At 56.3% G+C, this 12,647-nt stretch overlaps 1 protein-coding gene across 4 annotated transcripts in view; it reads left to right on the forward strand.

Annotated features, from left to right (window-relative positions):
* LOC126471067 (regulator of nonsense transcripts 2-like) overlaps positions 1-12,647 on the forward strand; it is a 235,293-nt gene that overhangs the window by 64,342 nt on the left and 158,304 nt on the right. For all 4 annotated transcript variants that reach the window (XM_050099136.1, XM_050099135.1, XM_050099138.1 and 1 more), the window contains one exon: positions 2,279-2,474. In XM_050099136.1, the coding sequence (XP_049955093.1) occupies positions 2,279-2,474 (196 nt within the window). The remainder of the gene's footprint in view (positions 1-2,278; positions 2,475-12,647) is intronic.

The following is a 12,647-nucleotide window of genomic DNA, read 5'->3' on the forward strand; positions in this document are numbered from 1 at the left end:
AGGAAGTGAAAATAAAAATTAGTGCAAACAATTTCTTTTCTCCCTGTATTGTCAAAATGTAGACGGTCAATAAAGTGCATAAGTTTAGGATATGTATAATGTTAACTTTTATCATTGAAACAGTTTGTAATTTTGATTAGCGAGAATATCTTAAAAATAAAATTTTCTCTGAGAGCCTCTTTACAAATAGGGTGTTACTTATATTCAAGGTCATCTTATGTTTGGATAAATATGGTATTTCTGACAGTCAGGTCAGCTTAAATGGGAAAAGTGTTTATATTAGGCAATTATGTTCAAACCGTACAAGTTCAGGATGTCAAATTATGCACCTTTCAGCCGTCAAATTTCCAACCTTATTTTATTTGGGACCAGTTTCAGTGTCTTACTAAGGCATCTTTAGGCAGGAGATGGTTGAAGTGATCACTATAGCAAAAATCTACTAATACCAGTATTTCTGGCCCCTGTTTTGATCACAACTGAGGTAGATTCTTCCTACACATTTGTCAAGGGCAGGTTGGAAATTTGACAGCTGAAAGGTGTTTAATTTGACATCCTATATCGAACAGCTGAGTTCTGCAATCATCTCTAAAAAGATTGACATACAGAGACTTGCTGGTTCATTTTCAAAGCTGGAGTAAATGCTTCATCATTAAGAAATTTCACTTTCTCATTTGACACAGAATAATTCACGCACTGTAAGTCAATAATCCTTCATAGGACTTGTTAAAAAGCAATTTACCTATCTTTTTTGAAACATAGTCCCTCTCCCATCTCCCTCCCCCTTTTTTTGTGAAGGCTATCAATGCACAAATTAACAGAAACTATGGAATGCTTCTTGGAGCAATTGGAGTCCAGTTCTTACAAGCCCTCAGGGGGCTCAAGACTCTTCGTGAGTATGCGTGTGGTGAGCGTTGTGGCCCAAGCTATTTCAGTATGTACTTGCTATTGTGTGCTGCAATCTCTTGTCTCTGGCTATCCTTCCTACTCTTCCTTTCTTGGAATATTCTTTTATCCACCATATTTTGGCTGAAGTAATTTGTTGGTCCCCTTCTGGGTTTGACCGTTTTCCAACTTTACTGTAGTGTAGACTGACTGGGGAAGGACATCTTAAACAAAACCTAACTGTGTGCAGTATTACAGATCATCTGTGCACAGTACCGGTGTTGGGCTTCAAAGACAACGCTGTAGCCAGTTGGATATGGTGGTGTCATTATATACCATTTTTGTTGAACCTCCCACCCTCCACACACTTAACATAAGGCTCACACTGCTGATGCCTGAGCCATTCACTTCCTATGCATGCCAAGGAGTAGATTTCCATCATCTTGGAGAATCGGGAATGTCAGCTACAGCCATTGTTAAAATTAAATTTAAAACAGTCTTGATTGCAATCTTGTTAAAATATTTTTTTATTGGAGTGAGTGACTGGTTTTGACTCTATGAAAGAGTCATCTTCCAACTCCAGAGCAGTGGATGGACACTGCTAGATGAGTTCCGTCGACCCTCGACGCAGTTACATGAGAAATAAAATGTATTTTGTTTACATTTGCAATAATTAAATTCCATCCTTCTTTCATTCCTAACATATACAGAATAGCAGGTTTTTGAGCCGAATGTTTGTTTAGTAATTGGATCGATACGTTTGCGAAACCTGCTAACAGGTGCCAAATCCGCTAAGTCAATATTTCACTTAAGACTGTAAGGTGTGAAACATAATCACAGATTTCAGCCATTAATACTGAGCAAATAATTATTTTTTTAATTATTTTTTAAAAAAGAATTGAAGTTTTTAACTATAATAATATGGGTGGGACGATTTTTTTGCGATGATCTGTTTCACTTATCATGCAATTAGTGGCTTTTTCATCTGGGCTTCTCAAATACCAATCAAATAGGATATGCTACAAGAGCTGAGAGTGGCTGAAAGAGACGTCATTACTGGTGACTTGATTTTGCAGGATTTCTGTTGTTTACTTCCACATCCAGTCATCTCCATCCTAAATTAGTTAAGGCTTATGTCATATGGTTCTTTTAAAAGGCATGTGGACAATTTCCACCCCCATCATTGTCTCATGTAAGGTGTTGTCTGTTTCCAGACCGTATTATGAATTGGATGTTAAATCATGCTCTTCCTTCCGTCTTCTTTTTGTTTCGAGGTTCTTATTTGTGGTTTTTGTGGTGTGCTGTAGATGCTAGTCTGACTTCTGTATAAATTTTTGTAAAATAAGTGTGGAACATCAGATTTTTTTATCCACTGCATTGTCTTTTTCTTTTGTAGATAGCAAATCAGGCCAAACTTCGTGTTGACTTGAGGTTCTATGCTGAACTTATTAGTGTTGGCATATTCACACATAAAGAAGGTTTACCATTGTTGGGCAACATTCTAACAGTGTTAACGAATATGGACCGTGAAGAACATCACAACATCAATATCATACTCAGCTTCTGCAGACACTGTGGAGATGATTATGCAGGTGAGTAACTATATGTAAACAAATTTTACAGTTATCTTTGTTTTGAGTCTTAATATTGCAGATCCTACTTTCTCAGGCTAGTTAATTTTGCAACCAGAAATTTCTAAGTCATAATAATTGAGGTTTTGCACTGTAAATGAAACAATATAAAAAGGAAATGCTGCCAGATAAATTTTGTTGTTAAGGGGGTACATCACTTACAAATGGTTCTGTACCCCACCACCAGGCGTGAGCTGACTTAAGGGGGTCTGGAGGTCCTCAACTAGGTAGCCCACAGGAGACCTTAATTACCTCACATGGACATACATATTGTAGAAATGTCTTCCCTGTTGGCCCAACTTAAGGCTTAGTTATTTGTTTCCAATTGAACCCCCGCCCTTATCCCCCCTCCGTGCACCAGATAGAAATTAACTTCTCAGATGCGAAAAACACAACTAGAGCTTCCGGCTCACACACCTCTCACTGATGCTGCACGTGCCTCTCTACCTGCCCTGCCCCTTGCCTTAAACTCACCTTGGAGACTCGACGTGCACGTCTCTGCCACTGTCCACTCTCTCCCTCCCATTCTACACTTGTGCCATACTTATAATGCCCCTTTCAGCCATGGTGTACACACTCTTGCCCAGGGTAGCAATGAATATCGTTGCGCCAGATCATGACTGTGTAGAGATATCAATCGATATGTACAAGGCCGGTTGAAACAATTCTGGAACATTCGTAATTTCGTGCCAATAATGTGTTGGAGTGAGTTACAGTTGGCATCCCTGCACACACCTGTGTTGAATGCATAACTGCCAGAAGTTTCATTGTATGTCTGTTAGGTATTTTTCAGTGCTGTATTGAGCGGAACATTGTTTCGCACAGTCTGCAAATTTTGAGATGGCAGTAAATTTTGTGTGAAACCCGAGAAAAACTTTAGAGAGAGACACCAAATGATACCGGAAGCCTACGGTGATAAGTGCTTAAGCCATACTCGGTGTTACGAATGTTTCACATGGTTCAGAAATAGATTGACAGAAGTTAGAGGTGACATTTGTTCAGGACGCCCTTTGATGTCTACTGATGACGTTGGTGTCTGGAACTTCAATGAAATTGTACATGCCAATCAAAGACTGACTGAGAGACTGCAGAAGAATGTAGCATTTCAGTTGGATAATGTCATGAAATCATTACCCATCATCTTGGAGTGATTCGTGCTGCAGCCAAATTTGTCCCACAGCTCATGAGTCAAGACCAGAAAGACCTCCGCTTCACAATCTGTCAAAAGCTTTTTGATGAGAACGAGATGTTCCTTAAAAGAATTGTAGCTGGTGATGAGACTTTTTTTTTATTTCCAGAGTTGGAAATCCTGTTGAAAGGACAAAGATTTGCAATGATAGATTGGATACAAGAAAATTCCCAGACGGTGCTTTGCATAAGTCAGCAGGAGGCATACCAAGATTGCTTCTGGAAGTGGAAACAGCATTTGGAGTGGTTTGTCGAGTGTGGAGGAGAGTATTTTGAAGTACCCCATGCTCTATAAAATGTAAATGTAGAAAAATTTGTGGGCAAACTTCTGGAATTTTTTTGAACGAACCTCGTATATAATACACAATACTCACGCACCTTGCCCCACCACCCTGACGCCACACCACACCTCGCCCCGCCACCCCGATGCTGCATCGCACCCTGCCCCAACCCAACCCCCTGCTGGCGCATCTCACACAGTGCCCTTCCCCCTATGCAATTGCACAGCACCCCCCCCCCCCCATGCTACCGAGCACCGCCCCCCCCCCCCCAAACAACACAGTGCCCCCCCATGCAACTGCACAGCGCCCCTCCAACATCCCTGCTGCCGCACCTCATCCCTGATGCAGCCCCACAGCACCCCTCCCCCACCCCTGCTGCCACACTTCTCCCCTCGCCCTCTCCCCCGCCCTGGCTGCCGCGTCTCTCCACTTGCCCTTCCCCTGCCACTGCTGGTGCACCTTGCCCTTCGCCCCTGCCCTGCCACTGCTGGCCCACCTTGCCTCTCGTCGCCTGCTACTGCTATGCCTCTCGTCTTCACCAGTGCACTCCACCCCCCAGACTCCTGTGCCACCCTCGCAGCCTGCCCCTGGCCCTGACCCCTGCCCCGCATGTACCCCGCCCACGCCCACCCCGCCCCACCTCACCCCTCGCTGCATCACCTTGCCCCCCACCACCCATTCTGTTGCACCTCAACCCCCAATGCTCCTGCTGCCGCCATCCCCCCCCCTCCCCCCGTCGCGGTTGGCACCCTGCTCCAGCCGCGCCTGCCTCCCCCCTACCCAAGTTGCGCTTGGCTCTCCCCCCCAGAAGTCATGCCCGGGCCCCCACGAGAGTCGCGCACGCCTGCGGAGTAGTGCACTCCTGCAGAGCGCCCCTCGTCCCCCCTGCCACCGCGCCCCTCATCCCCCCCGCCGCCGCGCCCCGCATCCCCCCTGCCGCCGAGCCCCGCTTCCCCCCTCTGCCACACCCTGCCTTGGCCGTCCCCCCCCCCCCCTCCAACATCACGGCACCCTTGACCTACTCCCCTGCCACCGCACCTACATGGTGCATCTTTTGGCCACAGGTTCGTCTTTACCTTTCATGAGATCTGAAAGACTGGGTTCAGCCCAAGGCCCCCTGCCACCAAATTATTTCCATCCTTGACGCATCACGGATTTCATAAGTAATCTACACTGATGGGTTGAATGTTGTTGGACACATATGTTTTGCTTATACTCAGGTGGGACTTACTGAACTATGCTCTTTACCAGATAGCTGTAGTATTTTCACTGCGGAGTTGGTAGCCATTTCTAATTCTCTAGAGCATATCCATTAGTGCACTATTCAGTCCTTTCTATTTTGCAGCAACTCCTTGAAGAGTCTGCAAACTCTCAACCATTGTTACCACTGCCATCCAGGATTCCCTTTATGTCCTTGAACAATGTGGACACTCAGTGTTCTTCACCTGGACCCTGTACACATCAAGATCCCAGGGAATGAACTCGCTGATAGCCTGGCAAAACTGGCTATGAGTAAGCTGGCTCTTGAGATCAGTATTCTGGACACAGGCCTCCAATCGGTATAAAGCCAATCAAGTCCTAGGGATCCGGAATTTGGAATGGCATACTCTGACTTCACCAAAATAACTACAAGTGATAAAAAGGGGACTATGAATCTGTGGAGGTTCTCCATACAGGTGTCTCACAAGGATTTTACCATCCTCTTTGTCAGCTCTGCATCGGCCATACTTGGCTGACTCGTGGTCATATGTGCTGCCCTGCGGCAGATTCTCTATCTCGCTGATTTGCTGCCCGTGGCATTATGTCTACCTGTGCTTCTCTTGCCCTGTCCATGTTGCTAGTGCTTCCTAGGTGAATTTCTGAGTGTGGTACCTCTGGTAAGTGGTGTAAAGTGGGGATGTATGTCCCCACATTGTGTTCTGCTTTCGGGGGCTTCTGGTTGCTCCCTAAATATGGCAGCTTGCGTGGCTTTCTTCCTCTGTCTTCCTTTCTTCTTTTGTGTTCCTTGTCCCACCTTTGTTGACCTATGGTAGGCCTTGGGTTTTCTTGCCCTTGATTTTGCGCAGTAGGCCATCTCTGGTGTACCGTTATGTAGACCTGTCTGTTCGAGCAAAAAGGGACTGATGACCTAGTAATTTGGTCCCTTAATCAACCAACCAATCAACCAACCATCTAAACAAGAGAAAACTTCATGTTACGAAAAATGTAACAACCATCCTTGTAATGCCCTTCGGTTTTTATTGTGAATGAATATTTTTGCTTCACGTGTAGAGATTGTCGAGTGAACCATTAGAAAGAGTCTAAAACATCTGGACATTTTGCGGTGATGAATTTGATTTGCTGGCTAAGCGGGATGCAATTGGAGATAAAATTTGTAAAGCATATTGAGAGGCATTTTCTGCAATATATGGATCTGAAACGTACAAGAATTGGCTGGCAGCAAATGAAGAAGTACCACTGGTAGGTTTCCAGTACAATTTGCAAATCAAAAAGGATTTTATTGAAGCACATTTCTTGTTTCCTGTCTTCCACACAGGTTATGACTGAATTAAAGTGGCTTATAAAGCGTCCGGGACTGCTTTGGTACATCAAATGATCCAAAATCACTCCTCTTCTAAAACATATTTTCTTTGGAAATACAAACAGAGGCTTTTTATGTTGTTCTGGTTTGCCTTTGTTGTTTGTAGATTGCTCTTATGTGTGAGGCACTATAGACAGTTAATTTATTTCAGTCTGTCTTTATAATACACAAATACTGTTCAAATTCCGTGTGTTTCTCGTTAGACCACTCGGCTAAAGTGCTAACAGAAAAGCAGATTTGAATTTGTGCGAGAATGTGTATCTTTTAACAATTGGACACATTAAAACAAAGCACCAAATACAGAGAATGACAGACAAGACCACCAGTGTTGCACGTGGCGCCATGTCTGGGATGGGGAGACTCCTGCACATGCACATGGTAGTCTGTGTGCAGAAATCAGAAGCATGCAAGATCCTCTTCCTCTCACCCCTCTTCCTCTCACCCCTCTTCCTCCCCCCTCTTCCTCCCCCCTCTTCCTCCCCCTCTTCCTCCCCCTCTTCCTCCCCCTCTTCCTCCCCCTCTTCCTCCCCCTCTTCCTCCCCCTCTTCCTCCCCCCTCTTCCTCCCCCCTCTTCCTCCCCCCTCTTCCTCCCCACCTCTTCCTCCCCCCTCTTCCACCCACTCTTCCCACCCACTCTTCCCACCCCTCTTCCTCCCCCCTCTTCCTCCCCCTCATCCTCCCCCCTCTTCCTCCCCCCTCTTCCTCCCCCCTCTTCCTCCCCCCTCTTCCTCCCCCCTCTTCCTCCCCCCTCTTCCTCCCCCCTCTTCCTCCCCCCTCTTCCTCCCCCCTCTTCCTCCCCCCTCTTCCTCCCCCCTCTTCCTCCCCCCTCTTCCTCCCCCCTCTCCCTCCCCCCTCTCCCTCCCCCTCTCCCTCCCCCCTCTTCCTCCCCCCTCTCCCTCCCCCCTCTCCCTCTCCCCCCTCTTCCTCCCCCCTCTTCCTCCCCCCTCTCCATCTCCCCCTCTTCATCTCCCCCCTTTTCCTCTCCCCCTTCTTCATCTGCCCCTCCACCCGCCTCCTCCCGCTCCCCCTCCATCACCACCCGCTCCCTCCGCCTCCCCCTTCCCCCTCTGTCACCACCCGCCCCCTCCGCCTCCCCCTTCCCCCTCTGTCACCACCCGCCCCCTCCGCCTCCCCCTTCCCCCTCCGTCACCACCCGCCCCCTCCGCCTCCCCCTTCCCCCTCCACCACCCCCTTCCCCCTCCACCTCCCCCTCCGCCTTCCCCTCTCACCCTCCCCCTCCGCCTCCTCCTCCACCGCCACCTCCTCTCCCCCTCCACCGCCCCCTCCGCCGCCTCCTCTCCCTCTCCGCCGCCTCCTCTCCCCCTCCGCCGCCTCCTCTCCCCCTCCGCCGCCTCCTCTCCCCCTCCGCCGCCTCCTCTCCCCCTCCGCCGCCTCCTCTCCCCCTCCGCCCCCTCCTCTCCCCCACCGCCCCCTCCTCCCCCCTCCGCCCCCTCCTCTCCCCCACCGCCCCCTCCTCCCCCCTCCGCCCCCTCATCTCCCCCTCCGCCCCCTCATCTCCCCCTCCGCCCACTCATCTCCCCCTCCGCCCCCTCATCTCCCCCTCCGCCGCCTCCTCTCCCCCTCCGCCGCCTCCTCTCCCCCTCCGCCGCCTCCTCTCCCCCTCCGCCGCCTCCTCTCCCCCTCCGCCGCCTCCTCTCCCCCTCCGCCTCCTCCCCCCCGCCGCCGCCTCCTCCCCCCCGCCGCCGCCTCCTCTCCCCCGCCGCCGCCTCCTCTCCCCCGCCGCCGCCTCCTCTCCCCCGCCGCCGCCTCCTCTCCCCCGCCGCCGCCTCCTCTCCCCCGCCGCCGCCTCCTCTCCCCCTCCGCCGCCTCCTCTCCCCCTCCGCCGCCTCCTCTCCCCCTAAGCCTCTCCCTCTCTGCCTCTCCACCTCCCACTCTTCCCCTCCCCCTCTCCCCTCCCAATCTTCCTCTCCCCCTCTTCCTCACCCCTCTTCCTCTCCCCCTTCCTCAAACCCTCTTCCTCCCACCCTCCCCCTTCCTCAAACCCTCTTCCTCACCCCCTGCCCCACGTCCTCTCCCCATCCCCCTCGTCCTCTTCCCTTCCCGGTCTCTCCCCCACAACCCCTTTCCCATCCGCTATCTCCTCCACTACCTATCCTCCCCCTTTACTCACCCAATGTCCACTCTCACTCCCCCTCCACCCACTCTCCCCCTCCACCCACTCTCCCCCTCCACCCACACTCCCTCTCCACCCACACTCCCCCTCCACCCACACTCCCCCTCCACCCCTCTCCACCTCCACGACCACTCCCCCTCCACCCTCCTCCACCTCCAACCACACTCCCCTCCTCCATCCACACTCCCCACTCCGCCCACACTCCCGCCTCCACCCACATTCGCCCTCCATGTACATCCCCCTCCACGTACACTCCTCCCAGTGCCGCCGCTGTTTCCCCCTCCCCCCCAGTGCCGCCGCTGTTTCCCCCTCCCCCTAGTGCCACCATGTTTCCCCTTCCCCCCGCGCCACCACTGTTTCCCCCTCCCCCCGCGCCCCCTATGTTTCCCCCTCCCTCCCCGCGCCCCCACTGTTTCCCCCGCGCCCCCACTGTTTCCCCTCTCTCGTGCCACCACTGTTCCCCCCCTGCCCCCACTGTTCCCCCTCCCCTGGCCCACACTGTTCGTGTTCCCCCACTGTTCCCCCCGCCCCGTCCCCCACTGTTCCCCTCTCCCCCGTGACCCCACTGGTTCCCTCCCCCCCGTGCCCCCACTGGTTCCCTCCCTCCCTCCCCCTGTGCCCCCACTGGTTCCCTCCCTCCCCCCGTGCCCCCACTGGTTCCCTCCATCCCCCCGTGCCCCCACTGGTTCCCTCCCTCCCCCCATGCCCCCACTGGTTCCCTGCCTCCCCTGTGCCCCCACTGTTTCCCTCCCTCCCCCCGTGCCGCCACTCTTTCCCTCCCTCCCCTGTGCCCCCACTGTTTACCTCCCTCCCCAGTGCCCCCACTGTTTACCTCCCTCCCCCGTGCCCGCTCTGTTCTCTCCCTCCCCCCGTGCCCCCACTGTTCTCTCCCTCCCCCGTGCCCCCACTGTTCTCTCCCTCCCCCGTGCCCCCACTGTTCTCTCCCTCCCCCCATGCCCCCACTGTTCTCTCCCTCCCCCCGTGCCCCCACTGTTCTCTCCCTCCCCCCGTGCCCCCACTGTTCTCTCCCTCCCCCCGTGCCCCCACTGTTCTCTCCCTCCCCCCGTGCCCCCACTGTTCTCTCCCTCCCCCCGTGCCCCCACTGTTCTCTCCCTCCCCCCGTGCCCCCACTGTTCTCTCCCTCCCCCCGTGCCCCCACTGTTCTCTCCCTCCCCCCGTGCCCCCACTGTTCTCTCCCACCCCCCGTGCCCCCACTCTTTCCCGCTCCTCCTCCCCCCCCGTGCCCCCACTCTTTCCCTCTCCTCCTCCCCCCGTGCCCCCACTCTTTCCCTCTCCCCCCCCCCCCGTGCCCCCACTCTTTCCCTCTCCTCCCCCCCCCGTGCCCCCACTCATTCTTTCTCCTCCTCCCCCCGTGCCCCCACTCTTTCCCTCTCCACCTCCCCCTGTGCTTCCACTCTTTCCCCCTCCTCCCCCCGTGCCTCCACTCCTTCCCCCTCCTTCCCTCGTGCCACCACTCTTTCCCCCTCCCCCCCCCTGCCCCCACTCTTTCCCCCTCCCCCCCGTGCCCCCACTCTTTCCCCCTCCCCCCCGTGCCCCCACTCTTTCCCCCTCCCCCCGTGCCCCCACTCTTTCCCCCTCCTCCCCCCGTGCCCCCACTCTTTCCCCCTCCTCCCCCCCGTGCCCCCACTCTTTCCCCCTCTTCCCCCCTGTGCCCCCACTCTTTCCCCCTCCTCCGCCCCGTGCCCCCACTCTTTCCCCCTCCTCCCCCCCGTGCCCCCACTCTTTCCCCCTCTTCCCCCCTGTGCCCCCACTCTTTCCCCCTCCTCCGCCCCGTGCCCCCACTCTTTCCCCCTCCTCCGCCCCGTGCCCCCACTCTTTCCCCCTCCTCCCCCCCGTGCCCCCACTCTTTCCCCCCGTGCCACCACTCTTTCCCCCTCCTCCCCCCGTGCCCCCACTCTTTCCCCCTCCTCCCCCCGTGCCCCCACTCTTTCCCCCTCCTCCCCCCGTGCCCCCACTCTTTCCCCCGTGCCCCCACTCTTTCCCCCTCCTCCCCCCGTGCCCCCACTCTTTCCCCCGTGCCCCCACTCTTTCCCCCCGTGCCCCCACTCTTTCCCCCTCCTCCCCCCGTGCCCCCACTCTTTCCCCCTCCTCCCCCCCGTGCCCCATCTCTTTCCCCACGTGCCCCCACTGTTCTCTCCCTCCCCCCGTGCCCCCACTGTTCTCTCCCTCCCCCCCGTGCCCCCACTCTTTCCCCCCGTGCCCCCACTCTTTCCCCCTCCTCCCCCCGTGCCCCCACTCTTTCCCCCCGTGCCACCACTCTTTCCCCCTCCTCCCCCCGTGCCCCCACTCTTTCCCCCTCCTCCCCCCGTGCCCCCACTCTTTCCCCCCGTGCCCCCACTCTTTCCCCCGTGCCCCCACTCTTTCCCCCGTGCCCCCACTCTTTCCCCCCGTGCCCCCACTCTTTCCCCCCTCCTCCCCCCGTGCCCCATCTCTTTCCCCACGTGCCCCCACACTTTCCCCCTCCTCCCCCGTGCCCCCACCCTTTCCCCCTCCTCCCCCGTGCCCCCACCCTTTCCCCCTCCTCCCCCCCGTGCCCCCACCCTTTCCCCCTCCTCCCCCCCGTGCCCCCACCCTTTCCCCCTCCTCCCCCCCGTGCCCCCACCCTTTCCCCCTCCTCCCCCCCATGCCCCCACTCTTTCCCCCTCCTCCCCCCGTGCTCCCACTCTTTCCCCCTCCTCCCCCCGTGCCCCCACTCTTTCCCCCTCCTCCCCCCCCCGTGCCCCCACTCTTTCCCCCTCCTCCCCCGCGTGCCCCCACTCTTTCCCTCTCCTCCCCTCCGTGCCCCCACTCTTTCCCTCTCCTCCCCACCGTGCCCCCACTCTTTCCCTCTCCTCCTCCCCGCGCTCCCACTCTTTCCCTCTCCTCCCACCCCACCCGTGCTCCCACTCTTTCCCTCTCCTCCCACCCGACCCGTGCTCCCACTCTTTCCCTCTCCTCCCACCCCACCCGTGCTCCCACTCTTTCCCTCTCCTCCCACCCCACCCGTGCTCCCACTCTTTCCCTCTCCTCCCACCCCACCCGTGCTCCCACTCTTTCCCTCTCCTCCCACCCCACCCGTGCTCCCACTCTTTCCCTCTCCTCCCACCCCACCCGTGCTCCCACTCTTTCCCTCTCCTCCCACCCGACCCGTGCTCCCACTCTTTCCCTCTCCTCCCACCCGACCCGTGCTCCCACTCTTTCCCTCTCCTCCCACCCACTCTTTCCCTCTCCTCCCACCCACTCTTTCCCTCTCCTCCCACCCACCCTTGCTCCCACTCTTTCCCTCTGCTCCCCGCCCCCGTGCTCCCACTCTTTCCCTCTGCTCCCCCCCCCCCCCCGTGCTCCCACTCTTTCCCTCTGCCCCCCCGTGCTCCCACTCTTTCCCTCTCCTCCCCCCCCGTGCTCCCACTCTTTCCCTCTCCTCCTCCCCCCCCCCGTGCTCCCACTCTTTCCCTCTCCTCCCCCCCGTGCTCCCACTCTTTCCCTCTCCTCCCCCCCGTGCTCCCACTCTTTCCCTCTCCTCCCCCCCGTGCTCCCACTCTTTCCCTCTCCTCCCCCCCAGTGCTCCCACTCTTTCCCTCTCCTCCCCCCCCCATGCTCCCACTCTTTCCCTCTCCTCCCCCCGTGCTCCCACTCTTTCCCTCTCCTCCCCCCCCGTGCTCCCACTCTTTCCCTCTCCTCCCCCCCTGTGCCCCCACTCTTTCCCTCTCCCCCCCGTTCCCCCACTCTTTCCCTCTCCTCCTCCCCCCCCGTTCCCCCACTCCTTCCCTCTCCTCCTCCCCCGTTCCCCCACTCGGTCCCTCTCCTCCTCCTCCGTTCCCCCACTCGTTTCCTCTCCTCCTCCCCCCGTTCCCCCACTCGTTCCCTTTCCTCCTCCCCCCGTTCCCCCACTCTTTCCCCCTCCTCCCCCCCGTGACCCCACTCTTTCCCCCTCCTCCCCCCCATGCCCC

Source organism: Schistocerca serialis, chromosome 3 (assembly GCF_023864345.2).
Source record: "Schistocerca serialis cubense isolate TAMUIC-IGC-003099 chromosome 3, iqSchSeri2.2, whole genome shotgun sequence".
Classification (NCBI taxonomy): Eukaryota; Metazoa; Arthropoda; class Insecta; order Orthoptera; family Acrididae; genus Schistocerca; species Schistocerca serialis.